General features: G+C 43.2%; 1 protein-coding gene across 3 annotated transcripts in view; it reads right to left on the reverse strand.

Moving 5' to 3' along the window:
* SMARCC2 (SWI/SNF related, matrix associated, actin dependent regulator of chromatin subfamily c member 2) overlaps positions 1 to 19,075 on the reverse strand; it is a 94,887-nt gene that overhangs the window by 44,278 nt on the left and 31,534 nt on the right. For 2 of the 3 annotated variants that reach the window (XM_068267631.1, XM_068267629.1), the window contains exons 5-10: positions 17,896 to 17,988; positions 15,822 to 15,891; positions 10,536 to 10,605; positions 6,982 to 7,057; positions 4,627 to 4,791; positions 270 to 385 (exon numbers count right to left, since the gene is read on the reverse strand). In XM_068267631.1, the coding sequence (XP_068123732.1) occupies positions 270 to 385; positions 4,627 to 4,791; positions 6,982 to 7,057; positions 10,536 to 10,605; positions 15,822 to 15,891; positions 17,896 to 17,988 (590 nt within the window). The remainder of the gene's footprint in view (positions 1 to 269; positions 386 to 4,626; positions 4,792 to 6,981; positions 7,058 to 10,535; positions 10,606 to 15,821; positions 15,892 to 17,895; positions 17,989 to 19,075) is intronic. The other variant, XM_068267630.1, reaches the window with a different exon arrangement.

The raw sequence follows: 19,075 nt of genomic DNA on the forward strand, positions 1-19,075 counted from the left end.
CCTGGATAGACCTACCAATCATATGTGGAGTAATGTGTAGAAAAAGGGTTCTATCCTTATACGCATGAATACAATGTAATGCAATTGTCCTAAATGACTGATTTTGAACAAAACTGACTCGATCATTAGCAATATGACAGCATTTTCACCATGTGCAGCCAGCATTCGTATCATACATTCTGTGGTACAATGTCACTTCATGAGACCACAGAGGGGTAGGTTTCCTCAAAGGAGAACTGCAAGCACACAAGTGGGTAGAATCAGCTAACCCTTTTTTGACATTCTTCTTCTTGGCTTCTGCACTCGGAGGTGGGGAAGGCGAACGTTTCCTCTTTTTATAGTTTGGTCCCTTCTTGTCCCTTCGGTCTGAATCAGGACTGTTAACCTAAAAAACAAACCCACACCTGTAAATAGAGTTCCCTGAAAAGTAGATATCTCTTGCTAGGTGTGGCTCTAACTGAACAAAGAAGCAGAAAATATCTTTAGTTATTAAAATGGAGCCCCTTCCCACATACAATGGCAATATGTAAACATGTTATAGAGAGCGAGAGATATTTATCAAGCAAGGCTACATCAGATTCAGGGACATATCTACTACATATCAAACTAATAATGACATAAAAATGATTGGCAATGGTTTTGTGACACCTGCATGTGATGCCATCTACTGTGCAGAATGGCTGAGGCAAAATATGTCACATAACAGCCAAAAAATGAAGCAGGTCAATTGCGCCTGACCTGGGCGCTGCCATATATGTAATGTTACTATGTCTAAAGCAGCGCAGTGGCTTTTAAAATGTAATTAGGGTCTCAGTGATCACCAGACCTCAAATTACTTCTCCCTCTGAGTTTCTACGACTGAGGGGGGGATAGTATTTAACGCTGCCCGGAATTTCAGCGGCAGCAGGGTGACTCGTCATTCTGCTCCCCCTGAGTCCAACTCACCGGGTGGCCGATTAGTACGTTCCCACCAAACAGTAATTTGGGGAATGTTCCCTTTTATGCTAGGTACACACGGTACGATTTTTCATGCGATAGATGGATGCGATTGATAAAATCCCTCATGTCCGATATTACTCCCGATCGTTTCTACGCTCGATTTCTCATAGAAGTGAATGGAAAAAGATAAGAAAAACGAGCAAAGATAAGAGAATCGAGTGCAGAATCGAGCAGAAAAAATGATCGGGTCGGAAAATCACATGGAAAATCTTACCGTGTGTACCCACACAATGTTATGACGCAATCTTTACTGCTGTAGTTTTGTAACACACTGCTATACATGGTGACTTAGTGTAAATAAACACTACATTACCTGGAATAATCAAACATAACATTTTTATTGGTAAGCATTCATATTGGTAGGTTTTTATATGATACAGCTGTACGGTTATCTTTTTGTCTCCCGGAGTTCCCATTAATAGTAAATGCACAGAAATATCAAGCAGGGGATGGTCAGATTAAATTCACAAGCAGCATGCAGCATGTCCCAACATTCACTTATTTCAATGCCCATCCTCTCCAGTTCTACTGAAGAAAGCAGGGGGTGGGGCTTCTGCAATTACAAGTGTTTGTTAATTATTATATTAGAGATCTCTGCTTCCCGCCTTAAAGAGGAACTCCAGTGAAAATAATGTAATTAAAAAAGTGCTTCATTTCTACAATAATTAAGTATAAATGATTTAGTCAGTGTTTGCCCATTGGAAAATCTTTTAAATCCCTGATTTACATTCTGACATTACATGGTGAAATTTTTACTGTTGGCAGATGATGTAGCTGCTGCATGCTTTTTTGGCAGTTGGAAACAGCTGTAAACAGCTATTTCCCACAATGCAGCAAGGTTCACAGACAGGAAACTGCCAAGAGTAAGTACTTATCTTGTTTCTTGTGGGAGGGGTTTCACCACAATATCAGCCATACAGCATCCCCTGATGGTCTGTTTGTGAAAAGGAATAGACTTCTCATCTAAAAGGGGGTATCAGCTACTGATTGGGATAAAGTTCAATTCTTGGTCGGAGTTTCTCTTTAAATGTCATTAATCACAGACAGACTGCCCCCTGTTGCATCATTCAAGACTGCAGAAGCCCATTGTGGATAGGAAGATGGGTCAAGTTGTGGCTTTTACCATTAACGGACACTCTGGGGGAACAAAAGGATAACTGTACTTGTGTTTCATAAGCATATGCTTTAACATAAAATAACAGCAATAATATAAGCATCAAAACAAAGTAAGAGTGATTTTATAAACAGATTTTATAATTTATCCTATAACAATATAAATAAAGTGTTAGTGTACTTATAATTAACTGCACTTAAAGTGGGGCCCTGCTCAATAAGGTACTGCCTCATGTAGACAAATGGTTTCTACTATAATTCAGATTTGCCAGGAATTGTAGACGGACATCTATAATTCTTCCTATTTTGGGTGTCACATAAATGACAACTGCTCGACTGAATTCCGAGAGGAGAAGCAAATTGTGCCCATAAAACCTGTATTATACTATTATTATTTTATGCTTCTATGCGTCTATAAACTCTTAATATTCACTTTTCCTCCTGATTGTTATTAGAATTCCTCTTGATCAACTCCCATTGCATGCAGCCAGATCTGAAGGGGCTCAGCTGTGGGCACTTACAGCAAACCCTAGAGAGTGGATGCAGTATAACTTTGGTGGAGAGTGAGACAGGAGGGCAGTCCTGTGGGGCTGGATGGGGCTGGACCAGCTCAGCATTTTGGCGTGCCACTTTTATGGTACCAGCACTCCAGGACTTTGGGAGGAGACTCACCAGAAATATTAATAAAATCAGACAACAAGCTGTTTTCCAGGTTTAACATTTTCTACCTAGAAATACCCTGCTTACCTTTCAACAAAAGCAATTAAGCAGGGGGAGTATGTGTACACGTTAAGTAGAATTACACTCAAACTTTAAAGATACATTGCAAGTGAGAAGTTAAAAAATAGAAGAGATATCAAGAAATGATTGATATTCGCCATGTAATTTGTTCATATTGTTTGATCCACAATCACCCTGCACATAATCATCTTTACTACTAACTAACTCATTACTCCTAATCACACCTCCTAACAATGCGATATGCTAAAAGGGTTTTTATTTTCATAGCTATACATATGCAGAAGGAGATACTGGTTGCTTGGCAGTCAGTAACAGTTGTTATTATCCAACAGTGCAACAAGGCTCACTGACAGGAAGCCATTAAGACCTAGGTCCTGACATCACACTGTGGGAGGGGTTTCACCACAATATCAGCCATACAGACCCCCCTGATGATCTATTCGAGAAAAGGAAAAGATTTCTAATGGGAAAGGGGGTATCAGCTACTGACTGGGATGAAGTTCAATCCTTGGTTACATTTCCTCTATAAACAAAATATCTGCATTTGTTACTAATATATACAACAATGACATGTCCTATGCAATGCAGTATGGGATTCAGTTTAAAGGAAAAATTACTTAAACAGCATTTGAACACTGCTATCTTCCTAAAAATTCTGGCTCTGGTGCTGATCTTTTGTACTGAGCAGTGTTCACACACTGGGCAAGCATCCAAAGGAGACACCAGGCCTGCCCTGCATGCTTTCTTTGGGAAAGGGACTCGCAAATAATTACAGGCATAGAATAATTCAGACAAACAGTTATTTTACACTGATGTCAACATTAACATTGTCAATATCCCTCTCACTATTTTTTTTTTTAAATAGAAACAAGCACGATTTAAAAAAAAAAAAAAAAAAAAAAAAAAAAGCTATGGATTCAGTCATTCCTATATTCTCACCACAAGCATATATACTTCTGGTGAAGATGTCTGCCTATCAAGAAACATCACATTTCGAGGAAATTCTGCTAGCTTCAAATGTATAAATGATACAAATAAAGGCAAGTCTTCAAAATTATGCAGTTTTACATTGCAAGCTCGCTCTTTTGAAACTAGTGTACCTGTAGTGAAAAAAAAAATGTGAGGGGGTACTTACCTTGGGAGGGGAAAGCCTCTGGATGCAAAAGAGGCATCCACTAGCCCCTCAGCAGGTGTTCCAGCACTGTGAAAGCATGAACAGTCTTCGCCTGCGCACTAGAGTGGACCCGACCGGGGTCAGCTATTTCCGCCAAAGCCCAAGTGGAGAGGACGGTACTGCGCTTGCACAAGGCAGGCAATTTAAATTTTATTGTGGCTCTGCTTTCAGGGCTGCCAGTGCTGGATCGGACTGACAGAGGGAGATGGGGGAACCTCATTAGGCTTCCCCTCCCGAGGTAAGTACACCTATAAACCCCCCTAGGCCCTTTTTTTCCCTTATAGGTCAACTTTAAGTTTTTACAGCCTAGACTAAAAAAGGCCAGGGTCACAGGGTTGCGGTTCACCTCACAGTTCATGTGACCCCGATGCCTCAGTCACGTGAAGTGCAGCATGAGTGACCTCCCCATGACCCTGTCCACTAGCTTGGGTGCTGAGGTGCCGTGTTCAGCATAATTCGGGGTCAGGTTAAAAATCATTATTCTAATATGCATACAACTCTGGACAAAACAAACGACCTATAATGCAGCTTCCAGTGTACATTCAAAAAAGAAATAGACAGTAGAATATAAAGTAAGGAATAGAGCATAGCAGAGTGACCTCTATAACAGGAGATTGCAGTAATGATCTCACTTCATCAGTCAAAGTCTTGGCTGAGAGCTTCTTGCGCCGTGCAACAGAATTCCGGTCATCATTCACCTCATAGTCTTCTTCATTCATCCACTCATTAAAGGAATCTGTGTCTAAAATCCACTTGGCATGTACCTGTTCAAGAATAAAGATTTATGAACAACTGCTGCTGCGGACAGAATTTAAATAAAAAAAAAAAAAAAAAAAACCAACGCATTAAAAGGACCACTAAAATGACGAAGTATACATTTTTTTTTACATAAAATGTACACATACAAATAAGATGTACATTTATCCTAGAGTGCAATGCACTGTAAATGATTTTTTCCCTAGTAGCTGTCACTTACAGCAGGTATTATACAACTTTGAACCTCTTACAAACAGGTCGTGGAATAGTACATATCTTCAGGGGGCATTCACAAGGTTTCCTCTTTTACAATACCACTCCCTGAAGCTATGTACACATGCACCATGGGCAGGAATCTTGAAAGAAACCAGCATGTGTGCAACAGCTGCCCGACGTCTGCTAAAGATCTGGTATGCCAGATCTTTAGCAATCCCTGATGCCTGAGCTCTGTTCTCTTCGCTCCCACGGTAAACTGCTCTGTCGTTCGACACTTGTTGTCCCTCCACCCCCTCTGTAGCTACAGAGGTAGGCTGGGTGAAAGAAATGCCTGTGTGTGTACGAGGATTGAATATCAGTGGCACAAACTGATTGCCAAAGTAGTGTGCATGCCAGTAGGCAAGCTAGCAAGCTCCTTAGTCTTCCCCTGACAAGAGCAATTTGCGCATGGCAGCACCCAAGATGGCGGAGTCGCCTTTTATGAGTTGTTGAGCTTGCAGCATGAGTCCTTGGATGATACATGGCCTCTGGAGAGGGTGAGTATCGTCCTGCAGCCAGTCCTGAAACATAGCATGATTGGCCACAGGAGCAGGGCTCATTCTAGAACTAAGAGGAGAGTGAAAGGAGACAAATGCACTTGCAGGCTCTAGAAGCAGTGTGGAGAAACTCATGAGGCTGCAACTCCTGGAGCCATAACTAATCTGAAGTTTTTGATCACTTGGAAAGTTACACTTATTTGCTATCTGCTGTATCTACTGTAGCTAAATGCATCACTCTGTTTTTACTGTGTACCCCTCTGACCCTGTTGTGCCAAAACCAATTCCGGGTGCAACCCCTGTTGTACTTGGCGAAATAAGCTTTCTTTTGTTAAAGGAGATTTAAAAAAATTGTGGGGAAAAGCTGGAGAGGCAAAGAAAAAAAAAGTGATTTGGAGGGTGAGATTTGTCAATTGGAAACAGAAAAGAGTAATTATAATAAGGTTTCTGATGCCCATTCTTATGAAACATCTGATCTAGAAAATGGTTCCAGGAGACGTTATTTTGAAATTTGCAGGATTCCCTGAAAAAAGTAGGATTTGCAGCAAAGGAATTTTTTGTGAACCTGGATTACCTCAGTCCTCCCCAATTTTAAATCTTCCCCCGTCCATTCCAATAACTGCTAAATTCTTCAACTACCATGATAAAGCTGATACCTTAAAATCAGTGAAAAAAAATTCTTTACACGTCAATGACTACTATCCAAATCTATCCATCTTCTCCGGCCCTGCTTCCAACCTTTAATTATGCTTTATAAACCGGGCTACTCCGTGAATCTAACATATTACTCTATTATTAAAGCTTGGTGAAACCCTGATTCCTGAAATTCCTATCACCTTATATCTTTATTTAATTCAGATATTAAAATATTAGCCAAATTCCTTGCTGGCAATTAGCTATTAAGAAACTGGTAAATCAGGATCAAACAGGGTCTATACCTTCCTACTACACTAAATGGTTTCTGAGAGGACTGGTTGCAAATTTACAGTTTCCACACAGCAAAGCCTCATACCAATGCTTGACTTAAAGATGTGGCCATTTTTTTTACTTACCCAGGGCTTCCTCCAGCCCCATAAGCATGAATGTGTCCCTCACCGTCCTCCTTAGTGCCTCTGTTAAGCCGCAATCTTCTCCGGTATTCAGCCCAGTGACGTCAGCGGGGGGGGGGGGGGGGGGGGGGGGGCTTCTGCGCATGCAAGGATCTTATGTGCAAGCACAGAAGACCCTGGCTGACGTCACTCAGTCAGACTGAGCTGTGTACCAGGGGTTGATTGCGGCTGAACGGAGGATTCCGTAAGGACTGCAGGACGACGGCAAGGGACGCAACCATGCTTATGGGGCTGGAGGAAGCCCCGGGTAAGTATAAAAAAGAGGTCAGATTGATATACACGGTGGTTCCGCCGTGATTTTAATCTCAACACCCAAGTAACGGAAATCTTAATTTACCTTCCTTGGTTTTTCTGGAGTTGGTGCATCTTCCACTGGAGCTTCAATTTCACTTGCAGGTATCCAGGTGTCATAACTGAATGAAAGCACAGACACACTCCTTAGCTGCAGATACGTTGTTTTTCTGATTTTCTGATTGATATATACAAAGCAGACCGCTAACGCCTCCTTGAAACAAAGTTTTACAATTTACAGCAGCTGGTCAAAAATCAGCTTACACCATATTTCCAATAGCAGAGAACAGTAACACATGTATGACCAGCCTTAATCTGACTCATATTATCATTACATTCTGCAACACCTTGCCGAGCTGCTAAAAAGGTAGTTCACATTGTTAAGGATAAGTGACAAAAAAAAAATGTGCATATAATAGGCAAAAGTGTTAGTGACGTGATTTTGCCTGCATATTCGATTCTTTCCTAAATGACTGCAAAACAAACAAAAAAATTCTTCTGCCCATCCCAAGTACTTTTTGAATCAGGATGATACCATTTATTGGCTAACTTAATAGAATAAGAGTAAGCTTTCGGCTGTGTAGCCTTCGTCAGACTTAAATCATGTTTGCCTACAAGATGTTGGAACAGACAGCTATATGCATGCAACATCAAGGGATACATCGATTATTTTTTTTTTTGCAAGCATAAATACGTCATAACTGAAAATCTCTCTACACTTTCCTCTTCTACCTCTAGAGCAGGGGTCTCAAACTCGCGGCCCGCGATACAATATTTTGTGGCCCGCGCCGGCAAAAGCTTCCTTATAGTAATCCGCCGCATCCTCGCTGCTAAACGAGGGCTGCAGAGCCCCCAAATCGCCCGGGGGGCAATCCGCCGGAATTTCCTAGAAGGGGCAGAGCTTTCAGCTTCAGCTCTGCCCCTCCTGACGTCAATCGCGGCGCATCGCCGCCTCTGCCCGCCCCTCTCACTCTTCCTTCACAGAGAGGGGCGGGGAGAGGCGGCGATGCGCCGCGATTGACGTCAGAAGGGGCAGAGCTGAAGCTGAAGGCTCTGCCCCTTCCAGGAAATGCCGGCGGATTCCCCCCCTGATTGACTTTTTTTGTGAAATCCCTTATGTGGCCCACCCTCATCCTGACTTTGCCTCCTGCGGCCCCCAGGTAAATTGAGTTTGAGACCCTTGCTCTAGAGCCTAGGTTCTCAACGTGTGGTACGTGTACCCCAGGGGGTACTTCTGAGGGTTCCAGGGGGTACTCGGGCTTGATATACTTAACCAAGAATAACAAATTTAGAGTTTTAGAAAATGATAAATCTTCTTTAAACAACACCAAATTCGTATTTTAGCTAATTAAAAGCAATAGTAAATGCTTGGAAATTGCTTAGAACCAATTATCATGTACTATGATTAAATATATATTTGTGAAGGGGTACCTGTGATAATGTTTACTATGCTAGGGAGTACTTGGTGAGTACTGGGTTTTAAAAGGGGTACATACCAATAAAATGTTGAGAAACACTGCTCTAGAGGGCACTTCAAATGTAGACGAGAGAACTGCATTTGCACAGGTAATTGAGGAGTAAAACCTCAAGTTCGTATTTTGATCAAATACGCACAGCTTCATAGTCCAGAGATAATGCTCTAAAACAAACGAGTGCGAGTTCAATTCAAGTTACTTAGCTGCTAGTTTATTTAAACAGAGTATCCTGTACACTACAGCACAAATTTAGCCGACCCGGCTATGGCCAAGGCAAGGAGGTTGCCCTGGCCTAGAAAAAAAGACCACTTGGCCCCAAATGCAAACAAGGTGGAAGCAGGTTCCGAGTGTTAGGAGAGGGGGCTAAGGGGCGTTCAGGGGACTGAGGAAGGCATTTTGGAAAACTACTTTCAGGAGGAGGCACCCAGAATATGTAAAATACATTAAAAGGTTAAAATAAAGAGTGATAGGTTAGCCTACCTCTCTAGAAGAATGAGCCAGTCATATAGCAGCTACAAGTGGCACAGATGAGACAGGAATGAGCGCCTCTAAAGTAGTTTCCTGTTTTTGCAACCCACAAAACGTGAGTAGAACTGATCTCCACCTTGTAAGGTGCTATTGACAGATTGTACTATTAGCTCCCGTTTTTTTCCTTTTTCCGATATCCTGGGAGATTCAGGACAACCCACTAAGCCTCATTTTCAATAACTGTTCTATCTAATGGCATTCAAAAATACTTTAAAAAAAAAAAAACACCACATTTTATTTATGTACCAAAATATGGGAAAATATAACACCCTTAGACAATTTGGGGCCCATTACAAAAGGTATACAGAATACATAAAGTGGCCATGCAGATATGGCAGTCAATAACAACCCTCTGAACACAAGCATCTCTACCCCTCCTCATCATCATCTCAGGTCCTCTGAATCTTACAGAGTGATTATATCTCCAACTGTCCTAGTGAACCCTGAATTTGCTCCACTAAGTACCAAGTATATTTCAATAAATTTGTTTATTGCTTTCTTGGAATAGGTTGCAGTAAGATAAAGTCTCCATTTATGAAATAAGCATTTTTTTATCCTTGAGGGTAATAGCATTGAGCTTATCCTGACAAATGTACTTTTACGGTGACGACATACGTTATAGATTTTTGTACTAAAGAGAATATGTTAAGGATTATACAGACTTGCAATTAAAGTGGTTGGAAATAAACAGCATAGACGAAAATGTCTGACAACAGTTCAGAAAAATCTCAAACAAGAATCAGAAAATAGAATAAAAAGTGACTCAAGTCTATAGGAGAAAGGATTGAACATACTCCAGTCTATCCAGTGGACAAGAATACACAACATGTTGCTCTATTGTACCTCTGCAAACAGTTAACTTTCAGGGATCTGACAACAGCAACCTACTATTGTTATCTGTCTGTAAGGTGTCATTGGGCAAGAATGGTGGCTTGCTGCATGATCACCTTCAGCCCCGGGCCGGGGTGAGGCAGGTTCCTCAGGCGGCGAAAGTGAGGGGGGCGGCACCTGCCTGGCTGTAGAGGGCCACTGAGCTGTAGGGGGTAGCAGCCAGAATGGGGGAGCAGCGGGCACAGTGACGGGGGGGGGGGGGGGGGTCGGACCCCACCCCTTCACCTGGGGCTTCCCTGTCCACTTTCCCCCTCCATCTATAAGTGCAGCATTTAATTATGTACCAGAGCGGGGATGCAATTACTCACCTCCTTGCGTTCCACCGCCACATCACTTCCTGCAATGCAGCCCACTGTAAGTGGCAGCATCCTCACAAGTTTGCCTTAGGCGACAAAAAGTCTAGAGCCGGCCCTTATCACCTTGTCTGTCATCTGTAAAAATGGTCAGACAAGACATACTGTATCTCTTGTCCAATATTACTGCAGCTGTATATCAGGGAGGCAGAGGACTAGTACAACAGTAAGGCAGTCAGCAAGCAACACTCTCTAGTCTAAAGCTACGCCAGCAATAGCTGCCCCCATTATTAATCTAACATTAGACTTCTATTAACTCTGAAGTGGCTCCAATTTTTGCTCTATTTCTGAAGGGCACAGGACACAAACATTCAATAATGAAAAATTACAGTATAAAAACTGATAGGTCTTACCTGTCAGGATAATAGCCCCAGTGCAGGAGAACCTGCTTGTCTCGCTTCAGTATGGGTCTCACCCACTCTTCTAAACACAGAGGATTATAAAATGAACACATGCTTCAATGACATCAACAATAGCATTTATGGGGGGCATGCAAGGTACTAAACAAAAAGCAGAAACTAAAGTAGTAAGTGATCTTACGTAGGTCATACAATTCTAGGTTTTTTAAAAGATTAGATGGTAGCTTCAACATAAACATCAAATAAATTACTGGTCATCATAGGTTCTTTAAATTATAACTAAAATCTATAACCAAATAAGGACACACTGGTAATTTATTTGACTGAACAATGATCCAACATGGCCCGTGTGTCTTGTACCACCAGGGTGGATGGGCCACAGCTGGAAGCGATATAGAACTGCATTGTTCTTATAGCTTTCTACCGCATTGAATGGCAAAACAAAGCTAGCGGTGGTGGATTTCTGATGAAATTTGGCTAATATTTCATGGAGCAAGGTGGTAGAACAGTCAACGATCAACATAACATTTATTAATTTAAAATGTATTTGTTAAATGTATTCTCAAAAAAGAGAAAAAAAACCCAGAGCTGCTACATGTGCATAGCGAGAAACTGTAAATTTATTGTGTGACTAAAATGTTGCAACAGGTCACTGACCCTTTAAAAACATCTAAACGCATGGACCAGCGTAGTGAGCACTCAGATATCAGTACATATTTCCACCAAACAAAATCTGAATGACCGACCCAGCCAGATCGCCCAGCTAAAGCCTTTGCAAAAATGGCTGATCATACAATCCAGATTGGTCATCTGTGGACCCTCCACTGGTGCACACCCGAGGCCTTACACGCACCACCTCAGCAGGGCCCTACTATAGCTCTGAAATACTGAATGTTCTCAGATCTTCAAACTACAGATGTACTTGGTTGGAATAGTCCCAGGATAAACTGTGCTAATGAATCATCTGACCCAAACAGGCTTCAATAATGAACCACATTATGTCACAAAATCCTGTGCTTTCAATCATTCCACAGATCTATTGGAGGTTAAAGAAATGTGTTGGAAACAATCAGATTCAGGCAGTGCTAAGCATGTTTATGCAGTGTGAGTAGCTCTAACTCACGACCTCCATTTGTCTCCTCAGCATGGAACACACAGGAGCTGCGTGGGAAGCTCCTTCCTCAATCTGCGCTTCACCACTGGTTTTATCTGCTCCGGGGCAGACATAGGAGAGTCTCGGTGTAATGATGTCTCACGTCCAGTGTTTGCTTAGGGTCACATGAGCACTCACCACGTTGGTCCCCGCCTGCTGATGCGTTTCGCCCTGCCCACAAGACTTTCTCAAAGCAGAAGGCGGCTCCAGTCAGCTCTTAGGGGGAGTGTTTGCGAGAATCCCCTGTCAATCAGTGTTCCTATTCAAATTAACATGGCCATTTCCTACTTTATTAAGTAGTAAGTGGTTGCTAGTTAACCAATCCTGATTACCCACTTGTTTCTCTACTGCTGCAGAATATAATTTTAAACATCAGTCAGTGACGGCATAATCATCACTTCAGAAAGACATTGTGTACTTCAAGATAAGTCCTTTTAAGCAACCAGTCATTTTTAGCCATTCCAAGCATTTAAAGCACTATCATTGTCTCTGGACTCCAATAAAGCTCCACACGCAGATTGCAACACATACTATGAAGAACCTGTTCCTCTTTCCCTGTTATTTTTAAAGGGCCAGAGTCATCTGTAATATCGCTTCATGTAATCAGAATTGTCTTCATTAGCAACAATATGCTCCACAACTTAAAGGTCTGATCATTCAAGTGTCCAGCACCCTATCATCCTACAAGAAATATTCTATGTTTAGGTCAGCATTCACCCCATTTGGGATACAAGTTCCAAGTCGGTATAGCCAAGTTGCTTAAATCTTATAAAGATTGTTCTCAATAGCTCAACCTCGTCTTGGGACTTTCTGCTTAATAATTCCCTTATACTTCATCATTTTCGGGCTTTAATTATGGAATTTCTCAAAATGCAGTCCAAGGGGGATATTCTTACCCACATTTTCAATATGTGCGCCAATCCTGTGCGCCTCCTCTTGTTTTTTCCTATATACAATAGGTTGAAAGAACACCTAATGCAATACACCACCCTTTTCATATTACAATTTATATTGTCCTGAATTTCATAACATTTTGTACCATCAGCAGTCCCCACAACTGAACATGCCAAATTTTGGGGAAAATTTCGCCAACCAAGTTTCATTTACTTTACTATTAAACACTGACCTCATTAATTGATTTTTTTCAGGTTTGGGGCTCTTTCAGCCATCATGTATGTCCTACTTCCAAATAATTTCTCAAAAGTAATACAGTACATTCCAGCGTTTTTGCAACAACCCTTGCAACCCGTACCAATGTGGCCCATACGTTGTCACAAATCTGATGGGTCTGGCATTTTCTTGCCTCTTTTTCATTATTTTTTTTTACAAATTTCCTGTCAAAATCTCATGTCTAGGCTTTTCTTTAACTTTTTGGAATTCTTGGTCAACCAAATGTATATTGATCGTTTTACCTGATCTACCACAAATTGTTTAGTGTATGACCAGCCTTATACAGACTGTAAACAAATTAAAAAAAGATTATTGAGCAGCAACACAAACACATCCAACATTGCCTCCCACCTCACAGCTATGAGACCATGTAAGCCATTGCTCATACAATCTGAGGACACAGGATCCCAAGACATGGAACAAGCCATGTCATTCTACTGGCCATGCCTGCCCAGTATAATGAAGCACTTGCGCATGAAGGTAAAAAGCCATGCATGTGCGACTTTATTCTACTTTGCATGCATTCAACGCATGCCTAGTTCAGAGATGAGGGACCCTGTACTGGAACAGTGGGCTGTAAGAGCATCCTGGAAGCCACTGGACCACCCAGAGGCTTCCAACTGCTAAAGTATCTAACTTTTCAAATCAGGTGTACTTTAATCCAACAACAGGTAACCGCTTTGTCCCACCAGTCTGTTCTCCATCCTCAAGATCCTTAATCAAGCACATTAGTACCTGATGGATTACTGCTGAAGCAGCTGATACGAGCATAATCGTTTGCCAATGTTTAAATTAATTTTAATACATTCAAATTTGGGTACTTACCTCGGGAGAGTGAAGACTCTGGAGACCCTCAGAGGCTTCCCCATCTTCCCCCTCCTTGCTGCTCCATTGCTGAGACTCCTGCAAGCCCAGACTGAGCAGGCAGCTCACACTTGTGCACCAGCATGCAGCCGAGTGGGCTCAGCTGTTTCCCGCAAGCCTAAATGGTGGCTCCATGCTACTGAGCAGGTACAGGCCCTTGGCGCAGTGCGGGCGAGCTCTGTGGGACTTTCAGGGTTCCCAGCGCTGAAACAGAGGGAACGGGGAAGCCTCAGTAGGATCCAGAGGATTCTCACTCCCAAGGTAAGTATCTACATTTTTTTATTTACTATCCCCCATGTTTGCTTTAAAGAGACTCTGAAGCCTCCTTAAAATCATGTTTTTATTTTAAAAAAACCTCTTAAGCATGTTTGTCCAACCTAAACCGCTGCATCCCCGTGGCTGAAAACTAAATTAATCACCCCAAACTCACTGGGCTCCTTCCGTGAGAGGCAGAGCTTTAAGCTGTAGCTCTGCCTCTACACGCGTCCATCTGTGGCGGATCTCCACCTCTCCCCGCCCCTCTAAGTCTTCTTTCACTGAGAGGGGAGAGGCAGAGATACGCGCGGATTGACACGCATGGAGGCAGAGCTGCAGCTGAAAGCTCTGCCTCCTTAGGGCAACAAAATCCACAACCAAGAAAGTCGTGGATTTTGCCAGAGGCGTTAGGGGTGATTAATTTAGTTTTCAGCCGCGGGATGCAGCGTTTTAGGTTGGGCAAACGTGCTTAAGAGGTTTTTAAAATAAAAATATGATTTTAAGGAGGCTTCAGAGTCTCTTTAAAGAACAACTGTAGTGAGAGGTATATGGAGGCTGCCATATTTATTTCTTTTTAAGCAATACCAGTTCACTGGCAGCCCTGCTGAACTATTTGGCTGCAGTGGTGTCAGAATAACAACAGAAACAAGCATGCAGCTAATCTTGTCAGATCTGACAATAATGTCAGAAACACCTGATCTGCTGCATGCTTGTTCAGAGTCTATGGCAGTGGTTCTCAAACTTTTTTGGGGTGAAGGCACCCTTGATGGCACTGAATTATTATTAAGGCACCCTATCAGCAAAAACTACCAAAATTACATTATGACCATTATTAGGCAGCATCCACTCTCAAGTATTCAATGACTGACAAAACTAAATCCAAATAGTCAGTGATGTTAGGCAGCATTACCTCCTCCAAATAGTAATCGACTCCCCATCATGTAGCACCTCCCTCCAAATAATAAGTGACACCCCCGATTAGCCAGCATCTCCCACTCCAGTGAAGCAGCATCCCCCCTGAATGAATATGACAAGAATAAAAAGTCTTGAAGAGCACATAGACATTTCCCCCACATGGGGACTGCAGTTAGTAAAACCTCCTTTAATTATGCAGCATCACCTCAGCACCCACTCCAGTTTGAAAGTGACCCCCATTAGCTAGACAAACATTTCCTTACCTATGCAGCCCAAGGTACACTGATCCCCCATTCCACCCAGATTCCTCTGATGTCCAACTTTAACCACGGCTACCAGGACTAATGCCGGGCATACACTACTACAATTATGCGCCGGATCGAGCCAGCGGCTCGATGCCCGCGCATTCCCGCTCATCCGCACGGATCGATCACCGCTCATCCCCGCCGGCGCTCCTTATCAGCCGCTCGATTACCCGCTATTGTCCACCGGCGGGGATCGAGCGGGTTATCTATCCGGCAGGTCATCGGACCTGTTGGATATTATCAATCGAGCCATCAGCGGCTCGATTGATAAGGGAGACAAACGCCGTGTATGCCCAGCATTAAGGTTAACTGGTGGGTAATGCAGCCGCATTGTATATCTACCTGATAGCAATGCACAAATGATGGGTGTGAAAGCTGAGGTACCCCTGGGAGGTGCTCGAGGCGCACCAAGGTGCCACGGCACCCAGTTGGAGAACCCCTGGCCTATGGCTACAAGTATTAGAGGCAGAGGATCAGCAGGACTGCCCGGCAATTGGTGTTACTTAAAAGGCAATAAATATGGCAGCCTCCATATACCACTCACTTCAGTTGCCCTTTAAGCTTCTTATGACAGTTTTCATTTAACAAATAACATCATGAAGACTTAAATGTTATGACCTTCCTCCAAGGTCCCAGGAACTGGAACCACCACGTGGGAGGCATGACTTTTATCCTCTGTCGAAGTTCCCTGAAAATGAAGCAAAGAAGGCAGCTTACAATCTGAACATAGTCAAATGACAGAAATAAACAATATTCAGATCTCATGTAGAGGGCAGAAAAGTTAGACGAAGACATCTCACTGCTGTGTACAAAGGATTCCCTGCTACTTTCTCTGTTCACAGTGAACTGACAGTTCTAAACCATGCTGGAAAACCACAGACTCCACACAATCTTAACTATTATCACCAGCATTGTAACATATTATAGGATAGTATTACATTCACTGACTTTTACCTTTTGTGGAAACTGAGTCTTTCATTCAACTAAACTTATGAATAACACCTGAGCATATGGTAATCAATGTACTGGAGCTGATTTACAAACAAATTCTTACAAGACAGCACACACAGAAAACTTCTCAGGTAATATCCAGGTAAGGTAATGCTTGTCCTGATAGAGTTAAAATTGCTCCTTTTATATTTGCCTGAGGAAGCAGGCTGTTGACCCACAAAACGTGCTACAGCAATTTTTTTGGGAGTAAGAAATAAACTATTGTTCTTACTTAAAGGGGTTCTGCGGCCCTTTTTCAAAATGCAATTTAAATGACCAGAATCCTTTTATATAAAAATGTATTATGGTGGTTATATACAAAGATATAATATAAAATATTCAAAAATTACATAGGGTTAAAAGAAGTATTCAAATGACATACATACCTAACAGCTTTGGCCAAATGAAGTACATAAAATGAAAATGATACTTTCCCAAACTCTCATTTTTGGGGGCCTGAAACCACGATCCTGAGTTCAAGAGTCTCATGATCTAAGCCATATACGATATAAGATAACTCGATGTATGTGTGTCTTCAACTGAGCTTTTTGAGCCCATATTTATACCCTGACTTCACATGAATCTCACTTTCCTATGGGAAATATTTACTTCTTAGTGAACTTTGACCTCGTGTCAGTTTTCCGTACAGGAGCTATAAGATTTATTCATCTAAACCAGGGGGTCTCAAACTCGCGGGCCATTTGCGGCCCTCGATACAATATTTTGTGGCCCTCGCCGGCAAAAGCTTCCTTATAGTTCGCTTCAGTGCTCCCAAGTAATCCGCCACATCCCTGCTGCTAAACGAGGGCTGCAGAGCCCCCAAATCGCCGGAGGAGCAATCCGCCCGGCATTTCCTGGAAGGGGCAGAGCTTTCAGCTTCAGCTCTGCCCCTCCTGACGTCAATCGCCGTATGGATCGCCGCCTCTCCTCGCCCCTCTCTGTGAAGGAAAAGTGGGAGGGGCGGGCAGAGGCGGCGATGCGCCGCGATTGTGAAATTCCTTATGCGGCCCAGCCTCATCCTGACTTTGCCTCCTGCGGCCCCCAGGTAAATTGAGTTTGAGACCCCTGATCTAGACCATATATGATCTCTAGGTCACCAGAAGATTAATGACTAAATAGTCTGTCTATGACCTCCCGGTTACTTCTCTGGTACAAACATTTGGTATGCACGCTTTGAGAAAACAAGTATATTTGTGATTAGAACTTGATTCCAAAAGGTTACATCTTTTATATACCACACAACTTCTGAATACACTCTAGAAATCATATAAGATGCAAACTGTTATATGAATTATAAACCACATTAAATAGGTTTCCTAATTATCATACTTATGACTATTTGAGACTATGTAAAAACAATGACAGCTTGATATTAAATATATAATATTTCTCACAGCTCCAGCATAGTGTGATTTCCTAGCAGTGGTATGTTATGGCAACAAATAATTCTCTCTTCCATCTTGTTTTACCAAATAGTTTCTTTTACGGCTCCATTCCTGCTAGTCTTCTTGATTCCACAAGCAATATGCTGGCCAAACAAAAGACGTTTGACTTTGTCTATGGAGAGCGCTACAACATGCCTGCAGCAACAACGGTGATGAATGATACCACTTACTATATTATATGCTGTATACCTCTAACTGCAATAATTTGTATACTACTCCTTGCTATGAGCACAAATAGTGATATATAGTAATGTTACCTGATGTCTCTTCACAATGTCCTTAAGCTTGCTTTGTAGCTTGGAGTCTATGTCCGAATGAAGATATATATTTGGTCGAGACAAGCAATTATTCTGTGAAATGGATATAAAAGAGTTAACATTTTACACTGCCCTAGCACAGTATCAGCAAATGATGTTAACAAAAGTCGGAGGGTCCAAAGGTTCATTCTATTCACATGCCAATGGAAAATATAAAACGGCTGGCTATAAACGAGCTTCTTTGGGCGTCCCAGCCAAATTAAATAACCTTTATTAAATGTAAACTAGGCATAAACCCACCCATTTAAAAACGGGCGCTAGGGCTCAGCCGTGACCCCCCTCACCACCACCTTGCCCATGCCGCGCTCCCCGCCTCGAGCCCGCACGGCCGCACTCCCTGCCGTGCTCCCCATGCACCGATCCTCCTGCTCTCCAGCGTCCGTCCGTGTGCCACACATGCGCAGTAGCACAAACGCACGGACACAGGGACAGGAGAGGATGCAGGGACACAGGGACAGGAGAGGACACAGGGACAGGAGAGGACGCAGAGACACAGGGACAGGAGAGGACGCAGAGACAGGAGAGGACGCAGAGACAGGAGAGGACGCAGAGACAGGAGAGGACGCAGAGACAGGAGAGGACGCAGAGACAGGAGAGGACGCAGAGACAGGAGAGGACGCAGAGACAGGAGAGGACGCAGAGACAGGAGAGGACGCAGAGACAGGAGAGGACGCAGGGACAGGAGAGGACGCAGAGACAGGAGAGGACGCAGAGACAGGAGAGGAAGCAGAGACAGGAGAGGAAGCAGAGACAGGAGAGGAAGCAGAGACAGGAGAGGAAGCAGGGACAGGAGAGGATGCAGGGACACAGGGACAGGAGAGGACACAGGGACAGGAGAGGACGCAGAGACACAGGGACAGGAGAGGACGCAGAGACAGGAGAGGACGCAGAGACAGGAGAGGACGCAGAGACAGGAGAGGACGCAGAGACAGGAGAGGACGCAGAGACAGGAGAGGACGCAGAGACAGGAGAGGACGCAGAGACCGGAGAGGACACAGGGACAGGAGAGGACGCAGGGACAGGAGAGGACGCAGGGACAGGAGAGGACACAGGGACAGGAGAGGGCACAGGGACAGGAGAGGACGCAGGGACAGGAGAGGACGCAGGGACAGGAGAGGAC

The sequence above is a fragment of the Hyperolius riggenbachi genome, chromosome 2, assembly GCF_040937935.1.
Source record: "Hyperolius riggenbachi isolate aHypRig1 chromosome 2, aHypRig1.pri, whole genome shotgun sequence".
Taxonomy (NCBI): Eukaryota; Metazoa; Chordata; class Amphibia; order Anura; family Hyperoliidae; genus Hyperolius; species Hyperolius riggenbachi.